Source organism: Saccostrea echinata, unplaced genomic scaffold (assembly GCF_033153115.1).
Source record: "Saccostrea echinata isolate AGI-Se365-2 ecotype Australia unplaced genomic scaffold, CSIRO_AGI_Sech_v1 ptg000034l, whole genome shotgun sequence".
Taxonomy (NCBI): domain Eukaryota; kingdom Metazoa; phylum Mollusca; class Bivalvia; order Ostreida; family Ostreidae; genus Saccostrea; species Saccostrea echinata.
The window spans coordinates 4,652,263-4,666,180 of NW_026889783.1; the positions used below are offsets into that span (position 1 = coordinate 4,652,263).

Here is a 13,918-nt window from a genome sequence, read left to right on the forward strand (position 1 = left end):
TATATGTATCTTCTTTTATACATACTTGACTCGCCTTTGCCTATGGATGCTTTGTGCCAAGAGAAATTGCTTTATTGAAAAACAAGTTGATGAAACTAGAATATCAGCAGTCTCGTTTAAGGTATTCAGTGTATAACGACCATTTTTTGTACCAAATAAATGAATGGTCCGACTCTACCAAAGGATTTAACCAAATTTTTATTATTGTACAATTAATTGTACCTTGAAGTTAACATTGAAGTCTATGGGCAGCGCATGTGTTATTAAGATATTGTAAGAAGTAATTTGAATTTCGTACAAATCTCCTGGTGAATATATGCATAAACTCTCTCTTTATCATAATATGAAATAAAATGAATCATTTACCATAGATGTTGTGAAAAAATTAAAAATTTTCCTGTTTTTATCAAGGGCAGATAACTCATTAAAAACTTTTAATGTGCAAAATGACTGGTTTCTTACATGTTATATGTCATGTGAATATGGTTCATTTCACTTTCATCGTTATCTAGCAAAGCATTTTTAACTAGTTTAAGATGATTCAAAATTGTTCAAAATCCCTTCATTATACATTGAATACCTTAAAGTCGTCATTTCGTAAGTTCTATTGTCGAAACAATGGCCTTGTCAGCAAATACAATTCATCATTAAAGTCAAATGCTGACTGACGTTTTTCATACTAATTGTTAGGCCATTATTTACACACTGAATTGTCGATGAATTATTACCCGATCATGACAAGGACCGTGTGACCGGTCGGCAGGGGAAACTCACTCCTCCATGATATCTGATCCCACCTCTGATGTTTTAGAATTCCGTGTTTGCTCTGCTCCAAAATTTGTATTGTTTAATGGACTTTTGAGCTTGAATACTGTTCGTTATCTCCTCCATTAGTTTTGGAGAGAGTTATCTGACGACATTCAGAAAGACAGACAGACGAAGGACAAACCTCGATCAGTAATGCTACGTTCCCACTGTCGTACGGTCTGTTAGGAACGCCACGATTGATAATTCGTAGGCGATCGCAGAGTTTTTATTGAATTTAATGCCAAGATACGAAGAGACGCGCATAGATGCGTTTTCATACGATTCGTTGCGCTTTGATGCGGTATGGTCACGATGGGTAAATTTCATGTGACGCGATCTCTGACGATCTAACTACCCGCTCAGATAAGATGAATTACGTTCCAATAGGATTGTAAAGATTTAGTTGAGGAAAGAACCTCGATCTGTTACAAATATCACGATATGAGTCCCCGATTTGAAACGATCTTCTACGTTTAAATACGTACTTTTACGATATAATGCGTTCATCACGCCCCGTTGCGCTAATTTGCGAAAGAACAACACGTTAATTGCAACGTTTTTCACGATCAGGATCAAGATGATATACGCTTTGAGCTACGATTGTACCCCGAAAGATATATTTTTATAAACAATCTCAATATATTGAGTCCATTATATTTTATCTATTTAAATGTAAACACAACAAAACAATACAATCAATAAGAATGGCAGAAGTTGAGATAGATGACAACGTGGTGTTTGCAGTACTACTATGTTCGTATGTAATTGCTATGGAAGAAGAGGAAGAGCAGCAGATAAACAATGTACAACCTCATCAAAAAAGAGTTAAAAGAGCTGCACACAGGCAATTTTGGGTGCGACCTTGGCTAACAGAGGGGAGAAGACAACAGTTCGGCCACTTCTCTAATCTTCTGGACAGTCACTTGAGGCTTGAGGATCCAGCAGCATTCCAAAATTATACACGGCTAACGCCAGAGCTTTTTGATGAAGTCTTGCAGAGGATAACCCCAGAGATTGAGAGGGAAGTCACAAGTTTTAGGCAACCTCTCTCACCTGCATTGAAACTGGCAGTGACCCTGAGGCACCTTGCCACTGGAGATGGCTATCGGTCACTTGCATATGCATTTAGGTGTGTAGTGTCCAGTATCTCAAAAATGATCCCAGAAGTGTGCCAGGCAATTGTACAAGCATACAAAGAAGAGGTGTTTAGCTTACCTGTGTCTCCTGAAGCCTGGAAAGCTTTAGCTGTTCAGTTTGAGCAGAGATGGAACGTCCCCCATGCAGTTGGCGCCCTAGATGGTAAACACATTGCTATCAAGAAGCCACCTCAAACTGGCAGTATGTACTTTAATTACAAAGGTTTCTTTTCAATTCCACTTCTTGCTCTGGTGGATGCATGTTACAAGTTTGTATGGATCGAGCTTGGTGGAAAAGGACACATGTCAGATACTCAGATATTTGGTGACTCAGAGTTGTTCAACGGCCTGGAAGAGAACGCCCTAGGACTACCCCCACCCTGTCCTCTGACTTCAAGCCCTGATGACTTCCAGGACATGCCTTTCTTTATTCTAGGAGATGATGCCTTTGCTCTTCGAAACTACCTCATGAAACCATATAGCAGAAGACAAATGTCCAGAGAAGAGAGGATTTACAATTATAGAATTTCAAGGGGAAGGAGAGTGGTAGAAAATGCATTTGGGATTCTAGCTAATAGATTCATGTGTCTTCTAAGGACTTTAGAACAGAAGACCGATACTGTGAAGGATATAGTGGAGGCAACAGTGATTCTGCACAATCTTCTCAGGCTGAGACATCCAGGTATCGTTATTCAAGAAGTGGACCATGAGGATTTAAACCACGATATCATCCCAGGGGCGTGGAGAGACCAGGTGGATTGGCCAGATGTGGACCAACCAAATGCACCTCGCAATACAGCTACAGGAGATGGAAAATATCATAGGGAACTCTTGAAGAAATTTTTCAGCTCACCACAAGGTGCGGTCGATGGCGGGGCTTCATGACACCGAAAATTACATCCGAGTTTGAATATACTGTTTTGAATTGAAAAAAAAAATCTGTTTTGATGAAATTATATTTCTATTTTCTGCATCAATTTTTATCATTTTTTTAAGGAATTTTTTTTTATGTTTTTAGAATATGGTATGAAATTCTCAGTCAAGGTTTATCATATTTAAGTACTTGGAATAATGTGAAAACGATTTTCTACATATAATAACGGTCGGTCATCATGTAAAAATAAAATATGAAAAAATAGAAAATAATATAAATTTTATGACAATCTTTATTTGGTATTATTTTGATAAATGTTATATATACGCTTGCTGTTGTCAAATGGGTTTGTTTATGTGTGGTATAGCTCTGATTCAGCATCCTCGTGGGCTGCCTCTGGGGTGTTAAGCTGAGTTGATAAAAGGTTAACGAATGATTCTTGTTCGGTTGTTGAAACTGGTGTAGTGCTAGCTGTGGTTATGGTAGTTGAATTTACTGGTCTTAGCTGAGATCTGGTTTGTGGTAATGGACAGGTAATCGGGATAGCTGGGAATTGCCGCTGAACGTAGGCACGATCCTGACTTCCCCAGACACTTGTTTGCGGTCCCACAGGGCGAACTGGCCACTGGGACGGTGGAGGTTGCCACTGTGTCTGATGGAACTGTTGCTGACAAAAATCTAATTGTGCTTGTTCCTCTTGGCTTGATTGTGACTGTTTTTGGTTGTTCTCGGCTGCCCGTTGAGCCCTATGCAGCTCCTGCATAATATTGATCTCTGCCTCCCTCCTTATTTCTCCAGGTAGTTTTGATAGCGTATCATCCACATATCTTCCAAAGTGGGAGCTGCCAAACTAGCAGTACTTCTTGACATAAATTCCACCAGTAGTTCTTCTAAAAATATAAGTGATAGACATGGTAAAGTAGAAACTTAAACAAGTGCATTTTTGTTCTAATATAACCCCCCCCCCCCTCTATCACACATTTCTAGAATTTTTAAGGTACACAAGGTAATCAAAAATTTTTGAAATCAATTATCATAACATTTTCTATGTAAGATTTATGAGGAATTAGATTAATTGTAATGATAAGTACTCATTTTAACAGGGGACACCTTTTCCTCTCTTCCTCGTAGACAGCCGTCTGATCCTGACTGAGAGATTCCTGGTGAAACTGATTGTGGTACTGGTGTTGAAACCCTACTGGAGTTAGACAAATCGGCGGAGCTTTGCTTGGTACAAGATGACAATTCGGAGCTACCTGCTGTAGCTGCCGCAAACAAGCACACATTCCTTGGTTCCACCGTCTCAATATGGGGGATAAGAAACGAAAACTTATCCCACACCCACTTCTCCGTGCTGTTCATGTCATCAGTAAGGGCATCTCCTCCTGTCCCACTTTTCCTTGCACGTTTCTTTAATCGACCCATCATTGTTCTCATACTTGAATACCATGTTTTCAGTTGATCGACATTCGTATTCATTTTTGCTGCCTGAGCAGCCCATATGTCCTCTTTGCGACATCTTTAAACCCAGCCAAACGTTTGCTGTACAATACTTTGTTTCGAATCAAAAATTCAATTATTTCTTCCTTCTGTTCTTCAGTGAAGGAAGTAACTGTCTTCTTTTTATTTGTTCCTCTCTCCTCCGGTGTAGCCTCTGATTGAACGTGTTAAGGTTCACGTTCAGCAGGAGATGGGATCACTCGCCTCTTTCCTTTTTTGCCCCTGTTTCCCTTGGGTGGCATCTTCAAAATATTTTTTAATACTGATGTCTTCTTCCGATCGGTGAATGAAACGCATCAAATTTTGCCCGTTATTTATGTGAGTTTAATTACTCGTAAGATAGCGTATGCGTCCGTGGCAAAGCGTCAGTACTCGTATCTAATCGAGTTTACTCTCATCTGTCCGTATGAAATCGTATCTGAGCGGAAATAATTCGTGTCAACTCGTGAGCAGTAGGACCACGCAAAGAGTCACGGATAGTGACAGAACGTGAGACATCGCAACGAATCGCAAACCAACGGGGTGTCTGTCCTGTCCGAGGTCGATCCCAATGATCACGATATGAATGCAAGATTAGATGCGCTTACTTACGATGCAATTTAGGTTAGTTACGATGCAATACGGTCTGATGCGATGATGACGATTAAAATCTAATCGTGTTAATAGTGGAAAAATTTTTGACAGTCAAAAAAAATTCCACGACCAACACGATAGTCACGAGTGAACACAAGATTTGTTACGGTTTGATACGATCACTACGATTGTCCACGTTTGAGTCCCCGATTTCATTCGTGGCACCAATCGTGATAGTGGGAACATAGCATAAAGCTCATATTAGCATAAAGAAATAACATGTAGATATCTATAATTTTTTAATACATTTGCATATAATTATATAATATCGCCCTCAGAAACTAAGTCATTTTATATTTGATGTAGATTTAAAATAAAAAAAATCATGCATGCTAGAATTATAATATAACGAAAGGGTTTCAAAGGCAAAATAAAATGAATAATATATCTTTGGAGGAAACACCATAATATGTATTGATGAGTTGAAGCAGTGTATGGAGCAATACGATGAACGCACCAGTTGAATGTTCAATGGTGTAAAAAATAAAAAGATAAAAACTTCCAATATCCTCTTACTTAAATTTCTGATAACATCCGTATCAAAAATTTTATTAAGTAGTGTAGACTTTTTCATGGTCTAGAGGTGCGTAATGGTTTTTAGTCAGCGAAGATCATATCTGGAATAATGCATGCAGAGGATTTTTTTTTTTTTAATTTCCAATTCTTGCCATATGCCAAAGATGTACATGTAACTTTGAAGATTTGATTGGATTTGATTAATTATCACTTTTTTATGTTTTTAAATTACAACGTGTTTATTGTTTATTCGCCTATCAAGGGCCCTCATGGAGACATGTACAATTATATCAGTATGATCAAATCTAAGTACATTATAAAACATTAATCATTTCCACAAAAGAATTTCCTATATGGAGGGTGTACAATACCACATTATGATATTCGTGTGCGTAAAATATTTTACATTTCACAGTTGTCTAAAACTGGGTAAAAAAATTGAAGAGATACAAAACCATATGATGATATTTAAAAATAATGATCATAATATAGCAGCACACTACTGTATAGAGTTTTAAAAAGGTGGCTTGAATACAGAGGATACCAGAGGACGATGCCTGTGCGCATTCAATCTGACAAACCTGTACTCTCACTATTCAAGACATTTATTCAATATACATTTAATAGTGTTAGGAAAAAAAAGATACATAGCAAGAAATTATGTTCTGTACATAAATAGACCTTTATGAAATGAGTTTCTGACTGAAGTTTATATTTTGTAATCCATTTTTCAAAATTATTTTACCGATTTGCACACGTTTTGACACCTAAGTCATAAGTCAACTTAACTTATGTTCAAGTTAATTATGGAAATTCTTACAGGATTTATTTATCAATTCATATTAGACATTTCTTTCATCCTTAACATGATTATACATGCGCGGATCTAGAGGGGGCGGGGGAAGGGTCCGGACCCCCCCCCCCCTCCTGGAATTTGCAGAGTTAAAAAAGTATATACTGAAGCAAATAAAAAATGACTTTGGACCCCCCCCCCCCCCAGAAAACGTGGACCCCACCATCACCACCACGAAATAGGTTTTTTTTTTTACATTTTGGAAATGGAATTTACCCTTTTTTGAAGAATTTTTGGGTTAGAATTTTATTCTTGACTGGGTTGGACCCCCCCCCCCCCTGGAAAAAATTCCTGGATCCGCGCCTGATTACATGAAAGAAGAAAATGTTTTTCATCATCCACTGTGTTACATTTAGTACAGTGTCTTTATTATATACCGTACTCTTTTAATATTACGTCTCTGTGCTGATATGCGACAGCGTGTAAAACTTCTCCTCGATCTGCTCTTTTTTCTCCAATATTTTAAGGTATTCTTCCTGACCCAATTTTCTTCAAAATTGCTGTCGCAACTTTGCTTTTTGTCAAAATGTGAATTCCATTCCTTAGTATAATGTTTAAATAAAAATCTTTATAAGTGGATTTGAATTTATGTACTTTGACTGAAGTTAAACCGCGAATAGCATCGATATTGGTGAAATGATAATTAATGGAGGTGTACTAAGAAGGAAGATTCTTCTCAATCAGTAACTTGGATTCACGAAAGTGGAAAAGACTGATCTAAATTTTCAAGTCTATACCAATAACTTATCTTCAAAGTTTAATCTTATACAGATAGCACGTATCTGTGCAACTTTGCGAATTTGTGCTTACAAAGTACATGTATTGATTTGCAAAATTTCAGATGAAGTTTATCACAGATTAAGTTTGAGTATATTTGTCAATAGTACGGCCACCACAGATGCTTTTTTTTTTGGTAAATCCCAAAATGAGATTTCAAATGCATACAATAAAATAGGTTTTAAATTAAGATGATCAAAAATGTGAATAGTGGTTTCAATGTAGGATTCAGTGAAATGAAATTTTTCCTGAGTTTAAAAAATGATTTTGATGTTTTTTGATAAAGTTGCTTTTCAGCAAGAGAGAAAGAGTCTGCATGGGGAACAAAATGTTAGTACACTTATTTGTATAAAATATAATACACATTCCAGTTCATCACCAGCAAAGGAATTTTTTTTTTGAGAATCTACCTGCTTCTTAAAAAACCATTTTAAACACGTGTATTATATTTTATACAAATATTTTGTTCCCGAATGATTGGCGTCTCAATATCAATACATCCAGAACTAAGATAATGGTTTTTAACAAGCAGGTAGATTCTCAAAAACAAAATAGTACTTTGCTGGTGATGAACTGGAATGTGTATTATGTCTGTCTTTAATGGTCTGATGTTCTTGCTTTTCGAGTGAAACTATGATCTGATTATCACTGCTTAATGTTTTTCCAGAAATTTATCAAGGCAGGTGTCCAGAATTTTATTTGATAACTCTCCTATTGCATCTGTAACTGTAATGCCCATATATTTATTTGTATTAGAAGTGTTATTGGTATTTGAACTTATTTCTAAATAGCTGATTTTCAATGCTACTCAGAAAGGGGGGGGGGCGTTAAGAAGAAAAAGAACTATGTTGCTGTAAGTACCCCCTTTATAGATATGTACATTTAGATGTAAATATTAAATAATCATTAAAATAAAGTGTGACCTCGTCGTATATAATTATCATAATGAATCACCATGCACTGTTTTAATGTTTGCGAAGCAAGAAAGGAGCGAGCTACTTCGGTTTATTTAATCCAAGTTGCGTTGATGCTTCAATTTGGATGTACGAAATACTTTAGATAAAACGTTGTTTTGATCTTGTTATTAAGGACACTGTCGACGACTTTCTAAGTTCTTTCTAGAAGCCCTGAGTGCCAAAGTAACAAAATTTAAACATGGCAAACCTATGCAAAACTTTTGTTCGGTCCTTTGCAACAAGTGCACAAAGAGCAAATGTCTTTAACCATGTTACTGTAGTTGGAGGAGGACTTATGGGGGCAGGAATTGCACAGGTGAGTTTGAACTCTGAACCCTGAGCCTTGTTTTGAATGCATGCATAAGGTGCCTCTTTGATTTCTTTTAAACTAGATTAGGCCTATATATTCTTACAGGAAAGTTGAACATCCTATTGTCATTGTCATTGTTTTTTAAAAAAAATATTTAACAGCTCTGTTCTGGAGAGTATATGGACATACCCAGGCAATGAAAAACAATTACTGCAGTAGGAACTTTTTGTGCACAATAAATTATAATATATACATGTAGTTTTTGCTATGGATGCCACTGATGAACTCTCCAGTCTGTCAATATATTTTTCAGAGAGCTACAGTTCTGCAGCTATGCTGTTATATGAGTTTGTTGTACTAAAAATTTCAATTATCTAAAGGAGCTGAATGATTATAGAATTCAGAAAAGGAGATAATATGCAATATTTTTCAAATATGAAAACATTTATTGTCATTAAGTCTAATTCTTAAAGCCATGTATGGCATATTTAAGATAAGTTTATATAACCAAAATTGAAAAGATCTTTCTATTTGTTTTATTTAAGGAATAACTGTCTTATTTTTTGGATTCATGATGTGATCAATCGAGTGGCTTGCGTGATAATTTGCATAAACGCCGAAGGCGTTTATGCATAAAATTATCACGCAAGCCAATCGATTGATCATCGTCATGAATCCAAAAAATAAGATAGTTATTCCTTATATTTACATGCTCCTGATTCTGCAAATTCCTGTGCTAATAGCCCCGCTTCTGTCTCTATTTGTCCCGCCCCGCACGTGATTTTTTTTTTAACCGCGCCTATCGATGAACCAGTAGATTTATGTAGAAATAAAGTATTTTTACAATTTGTAATTTTATCTCTGACAAAGACATTGGAAATGTAAATATTACTTTATATAAATTAAGATAGGACTTTTCTGTAAATTACACAATTTAATTCAATCGTGTTTCAAAGATATCAAAAATTTAAAACAATAACCGATTTATTTACCAACTTCACAAAAATAACAGAGATCTGAATAACTCTGCCTTAATTTGATTGTGTGACACTATATTTAGACAATCGAAACAATTAACAATAATGACTTACAATTAGAATGAGGAGTAGATATTAAGCAAACACAAGCAGTTGAATAGATTCAGAGAGAAAAGCGAGAAAGAGATAGGTAGATTTGGAGACAAATAAAGAGAAAATGTTATATTAACAATATCATGTAATTCATACCTCTTCTTCGATCATAGCTTTAGTGCTTTGTTTTCCCACAGTCATGCGCATGGTGGATCTTATTAATTAATATTCAATACATATTAGAACAAAGTTTAAAGTCAATTTAACTATAGAAAAGTGAGGTTATTCAAGTTCAAAATCGGTGAAAAGTTTAATTTGAACGTACATAACATATATCACGTATACTCAATCTCATATTCTATTTTTAGTTCAGATACACCATTTATGGCTTTAAAATAATTATGAACTTTGTTAAATTTTGAATCATAATTATGAATATGTAATTGGTAAAATTTTGAGTCATGCATACATATGTGATGCCATCATTTACTGATTTAGGTTGCTGCATCAACAGCACACAATGTGGCCTTGGTTGACCAGAACAACACAATTCTGGGTAAATCTATGACTAGCATTCAGAAGAGTCTGGATAGAGTGGCCAAAAAGAAATTTGCTGACAGCCCAGCAGTAGGTTCATCTTTCTTGTATATGCACATACTGAAAAGTAGTGAAATTAATTGAAAGAAATGAAAATCTAGTTGTCAAACAAATATGTCATGTTCTTTTTCCATTTTAGGCAGGAGAACAATTTGTAAGGGATACTCTTGCTAGAATAACCCCTGCTACCAGCCCCATCACTTGTGTTTCTCACACAGATCTGGTGATAGAAGCCATTGTTGAGGACCTGGAGACTAAGAAGAAGCTGTTCAGAGAGCTGGAGGCATTAGCTCCACAGTAAGAATCTATTCTAGACTAGTTATTCATTTATTGTTTCTGCAGTTGTCTATGTGATTGAACCAGATCATGTCCAGATCACAACTATAGAAACTTTGACTAGTAGGAATAAGAACTTTTATTGGAAGGAATTGACAATTAATTCAAGGTCATTATTAAAGAGGTGATAAAACTGTGCATCAAATCTTGTCCAAGAAGTAAAATTTATCTTTTTAGCTTACCTGAACCAAAAGATCAATTTAGCTTTTGTTATCACCGGTGGTCCATTAATGTTTGCCCTAATATCCATTAGTCTGTCCATTTACTTTTTACATTTTTTACTTCTTCTCCAGAATCAGCAGACTAATTTCAGCCAAACTTGTTTCAAAACATCCTTGTATGAATGAAGTTCAATTTTGTTCAAATAAAGGGTCATACTCTCTTTCAAGAGAAGATAATCAAGAAAAGCCCCCCCCCCCCCCCAAAAAAAAATTGGGTGGGATCATTTGAAAATCTCTTCAAGAAAGAACCATGTACTCAGTAAAATAAAACTTATGTAAAAGCTTCCTAGCATTTTCTTCAAATCTTGGTCCAAGAGGGAGATTGGGGCCACATTAGGAAAATGACATGAGAATATATATATATATATATATATATATATATATATATATATATATATATATATATATATATATATATGAAAAAAGCTTTAAAAAATTTCTGGTAAAGAACAACAAAGCCTAGATTTATAGTAAAGTTCATATGCAAGCACCCTCAAGTAGTGCACATCAAAGTTCGTTCATCTCATCCTCCTCAGTTCTGGGAATACATATATATTATATAGGAAATTTCAAAAATGAAGAGCAAGGCCACACTAAATCATTTAATATGTAAATACTCTCCAAGTTGTGTGGGTTCAATTTTTAAATTATGGAACCTGGAGTTTGGTTAGGGATAAAATCAAGGATCAAATTTTGCGTAATGCATGTATACAGGGAAAAAAATATTTAAAAAGTCTTCTCCAGAATTACTCGGGGCATGAAGTCATTTTGATATTAAGGCATGATGTTGTTTGGGTTCAATTCTGGTTGAGCCATGGCTAGGGTGGGTGACACTTTTTTAGGAAATAAAGAGGGAATTTTTTTTTTTTTTTTTTAAATTTTTTATTTAAAAACAGCACAGCCACAGTGACTCAAGTTATTGTGGCCTATGGGCCTATTGTCATACATGTATTACTAATCATTACATGACATCAGGTACAATAAAATGTAAAACATTTGTCATGATGACTTGTTGATAAGGTCATAGTAGGATCTTACAGGGAATAATGGTAAATGGAATGAGCATCTAGTTCCAGTTCTACTCTCCGTACTGGAAATGAACTATATGGGATGGGTATCACCTAAAATTTCGCATCGTGATATATTACGATTTTTCCCCAGAATATCACGATAATATTGCGATATTTTTACACACAATTTTTACAATAAATTCTAATGAATTTGCATAATATTTCTTACAAAGATGCTATAAAAACATAAGTTCACTTTTTAAATTTTTCTTTTCATAATATAAAGCATGTTGAATGCCATTGTTTAACTCTTTTCAACAGTCTTTACACTTCCAGTAATTGTTATTTGATAGTTTGAACAAATAAATGAATAATTTCCGGAATTTATTATTATGTACCGAATACCGGTATTTTATTCTCCATATCGTGATACGTATCATGCAATAAAAAATCACGATATACATGTACCAGTATACTGATAAAATTTGTGCATCCCTAAAATTAACCTGATACATCAAGTGTTAATAAGTACTATATACAATGTAAATGAAGTATAGGGCACCACAGATTTATCAGAGAGATTTTCCTCACATTTCAGACACACCATTTTCACAAGTAATACTTCCTCCCTTCCAATTGGTGAAATAGCTGTAGCATCAAAACGCAAGGACAGGTTTGGGGGACTGCATTTCTTTAACCCTGTCCCCATGATGAAGCTTCTAGAGGTAAACACAACTTATACCCATGTATAAAATGAGATTGTTTAAAGATCTAATGAAAATAAGATTGAAATGCATCTAGCTATTCCATACACAGGATAGAACACATTTGATAAAAATGTCATTTCAGTGGCTCAAAGAGTATTCCATACAAGGATTTAGTCTTGATATTGATTACAGGTGGTCAGGATTCCAGCAACAAGTGATGCTACATTTGACAAGTTACTCGCATTTGGAAAAGATATGGGGAAGACTACAGTGTGCTGCAAGGTATGGACAGACATAAAGTATGGGCAGACTTACAGAGTTAAGACAGACTTAGAAAGTAAGTGCAGTCAAATAAAATATGGGCAGACATACTAAGAATGAACAGACTTATAATGTTTGGAGAAACTTGTAAAGTACGTGTGTATGTAAAGACTTAAAACGTATGGGCAGATATATATGGTATGGTCATACCAAGAATGGACAGACATAAAGTAATTGCAAACTTGTCAGGTATGGGCAGATTTATAAAATACGGGCAGACTTATAAAGTATGGACAGGCTTTTTAAGTATGTACAGACTTACCAAGTATGGGCAGAATTATAAAGGATGGACAGACATATAAGGTATGGACAGACTTTAAATACATGCACAGTGGACATTCTTTTTAGATACGTGTACAATAAGAATATGAAACATTCAGATCAGATTTAAGCTTAATTATGCAAATCTCAGTATCAAATGTGGAATTGGATACATTAATTCATATGGTCTACAAGAATTTACTACGAAGGCATTGTACTGAATTTGTTCACTTTTTGATTACCTTAACACAGTATATTTTGTTTTTAGGACACTCCAGGATTTATTGTTAATAGATTATTGGTGCCTTATATGCTGGAAGCAGTCAGAATGGTAGAAAGAGGTATAGGGACTCTTACACAACATAATTTATTACACATATGATTTTAAGCTCAGAACTTAATTGTTATGTTTTACTTAAAATATGTAAGTACAAGTGGATTTCTTTGATGTTTAGGAGATGCTTCCATAAAAGACATAGATACTGCGATGAAGCTTGGGGCCGGATATCCCATGGGGCCATTTGAACTATCCGATTATGTTGGCCTTGATACAATGAAATTCATATTGGATGGTAAAAATAAACTGTTCTTTGTCATTGCAATTCAAGAATACTTTTCATTGCTTGTAATTACCCCCGGTATATTAAAAATGATAAGATGAAACATATAATATAATGTAATTAATATTGTAACAATTTGTGTCAACTTGAGGATTTTATTTAAGGTTGGCATAAGAGTTTCCCAGACAATCCACTCTTCAAGCCCAGTCATTTATTGGATAAACTGGTAGCACAAGGAAAACTTGGAAACAAGACCGGTGAAGGATTTTACAAACATTAAACCTCAGAATGTGATGCTGACAACCTCGCACAAACAGTGATACTGACTGAGATGGGGGTTTAGAAAGTGCCATACATACATAGTGCTCATCAGTAAATGTGTGGTTTGAAGACAAAAGTCATTGTTGTTTGTCTCTAAGACTTAAAAGTGATATATCATCAAATGTTTTTCTTAAAATTAAAAGTTAAAATAA

At 35.2% G+C, this 13,918-nt stretch overlaps 2 protein-coding genes across 2 annotated transcripts; both read left to right on the plus strand.

Moving 5' to 3' along the window:
- Positions 1-1,511: 1,511 nt before the first annotated feature.
- LOC133199709 (putative nuclease HARBI1) lies at positions 1,512-2,828 on the plus strand. Its single transcript, XM_061335577.1, has one exon. It carries the CDS (start codon positions 1,512-1,514, stop codon positions 2,826-2,828), a length of 1,317 nt encoding a protein of 438 aa, XP_061191561.1.
- A 5,378-nt stretch (positions 2,829-8,206) lies between these two features.
- Positions 8,207-13,918, plus strand: LOC133199414 (hydroxyacyl-coenzyme A dehydrogenase, mitochondrial-like). The gene is made up of 8 exons (XM_061335221.1): positions 8,207-8,368; positions 9,931-10,059; positions 10,169-10,326; positions 12,195-12,321; positions 12,496-12,585; positions 13,154-13,226; positions 13,341-13,457; positions 13,610-13,918. The coding sequence occupies exons 1-8, from the start codon at positions 8,252-8,254 to the stop codon at positions 13,723-13,725; spliced, it is 927 nt and encodes a 308-aa protein (XP_061191205.1). The 5' UTR covers positions 8,207-8,251; the 3' UTR covers positions 13,726-13,918.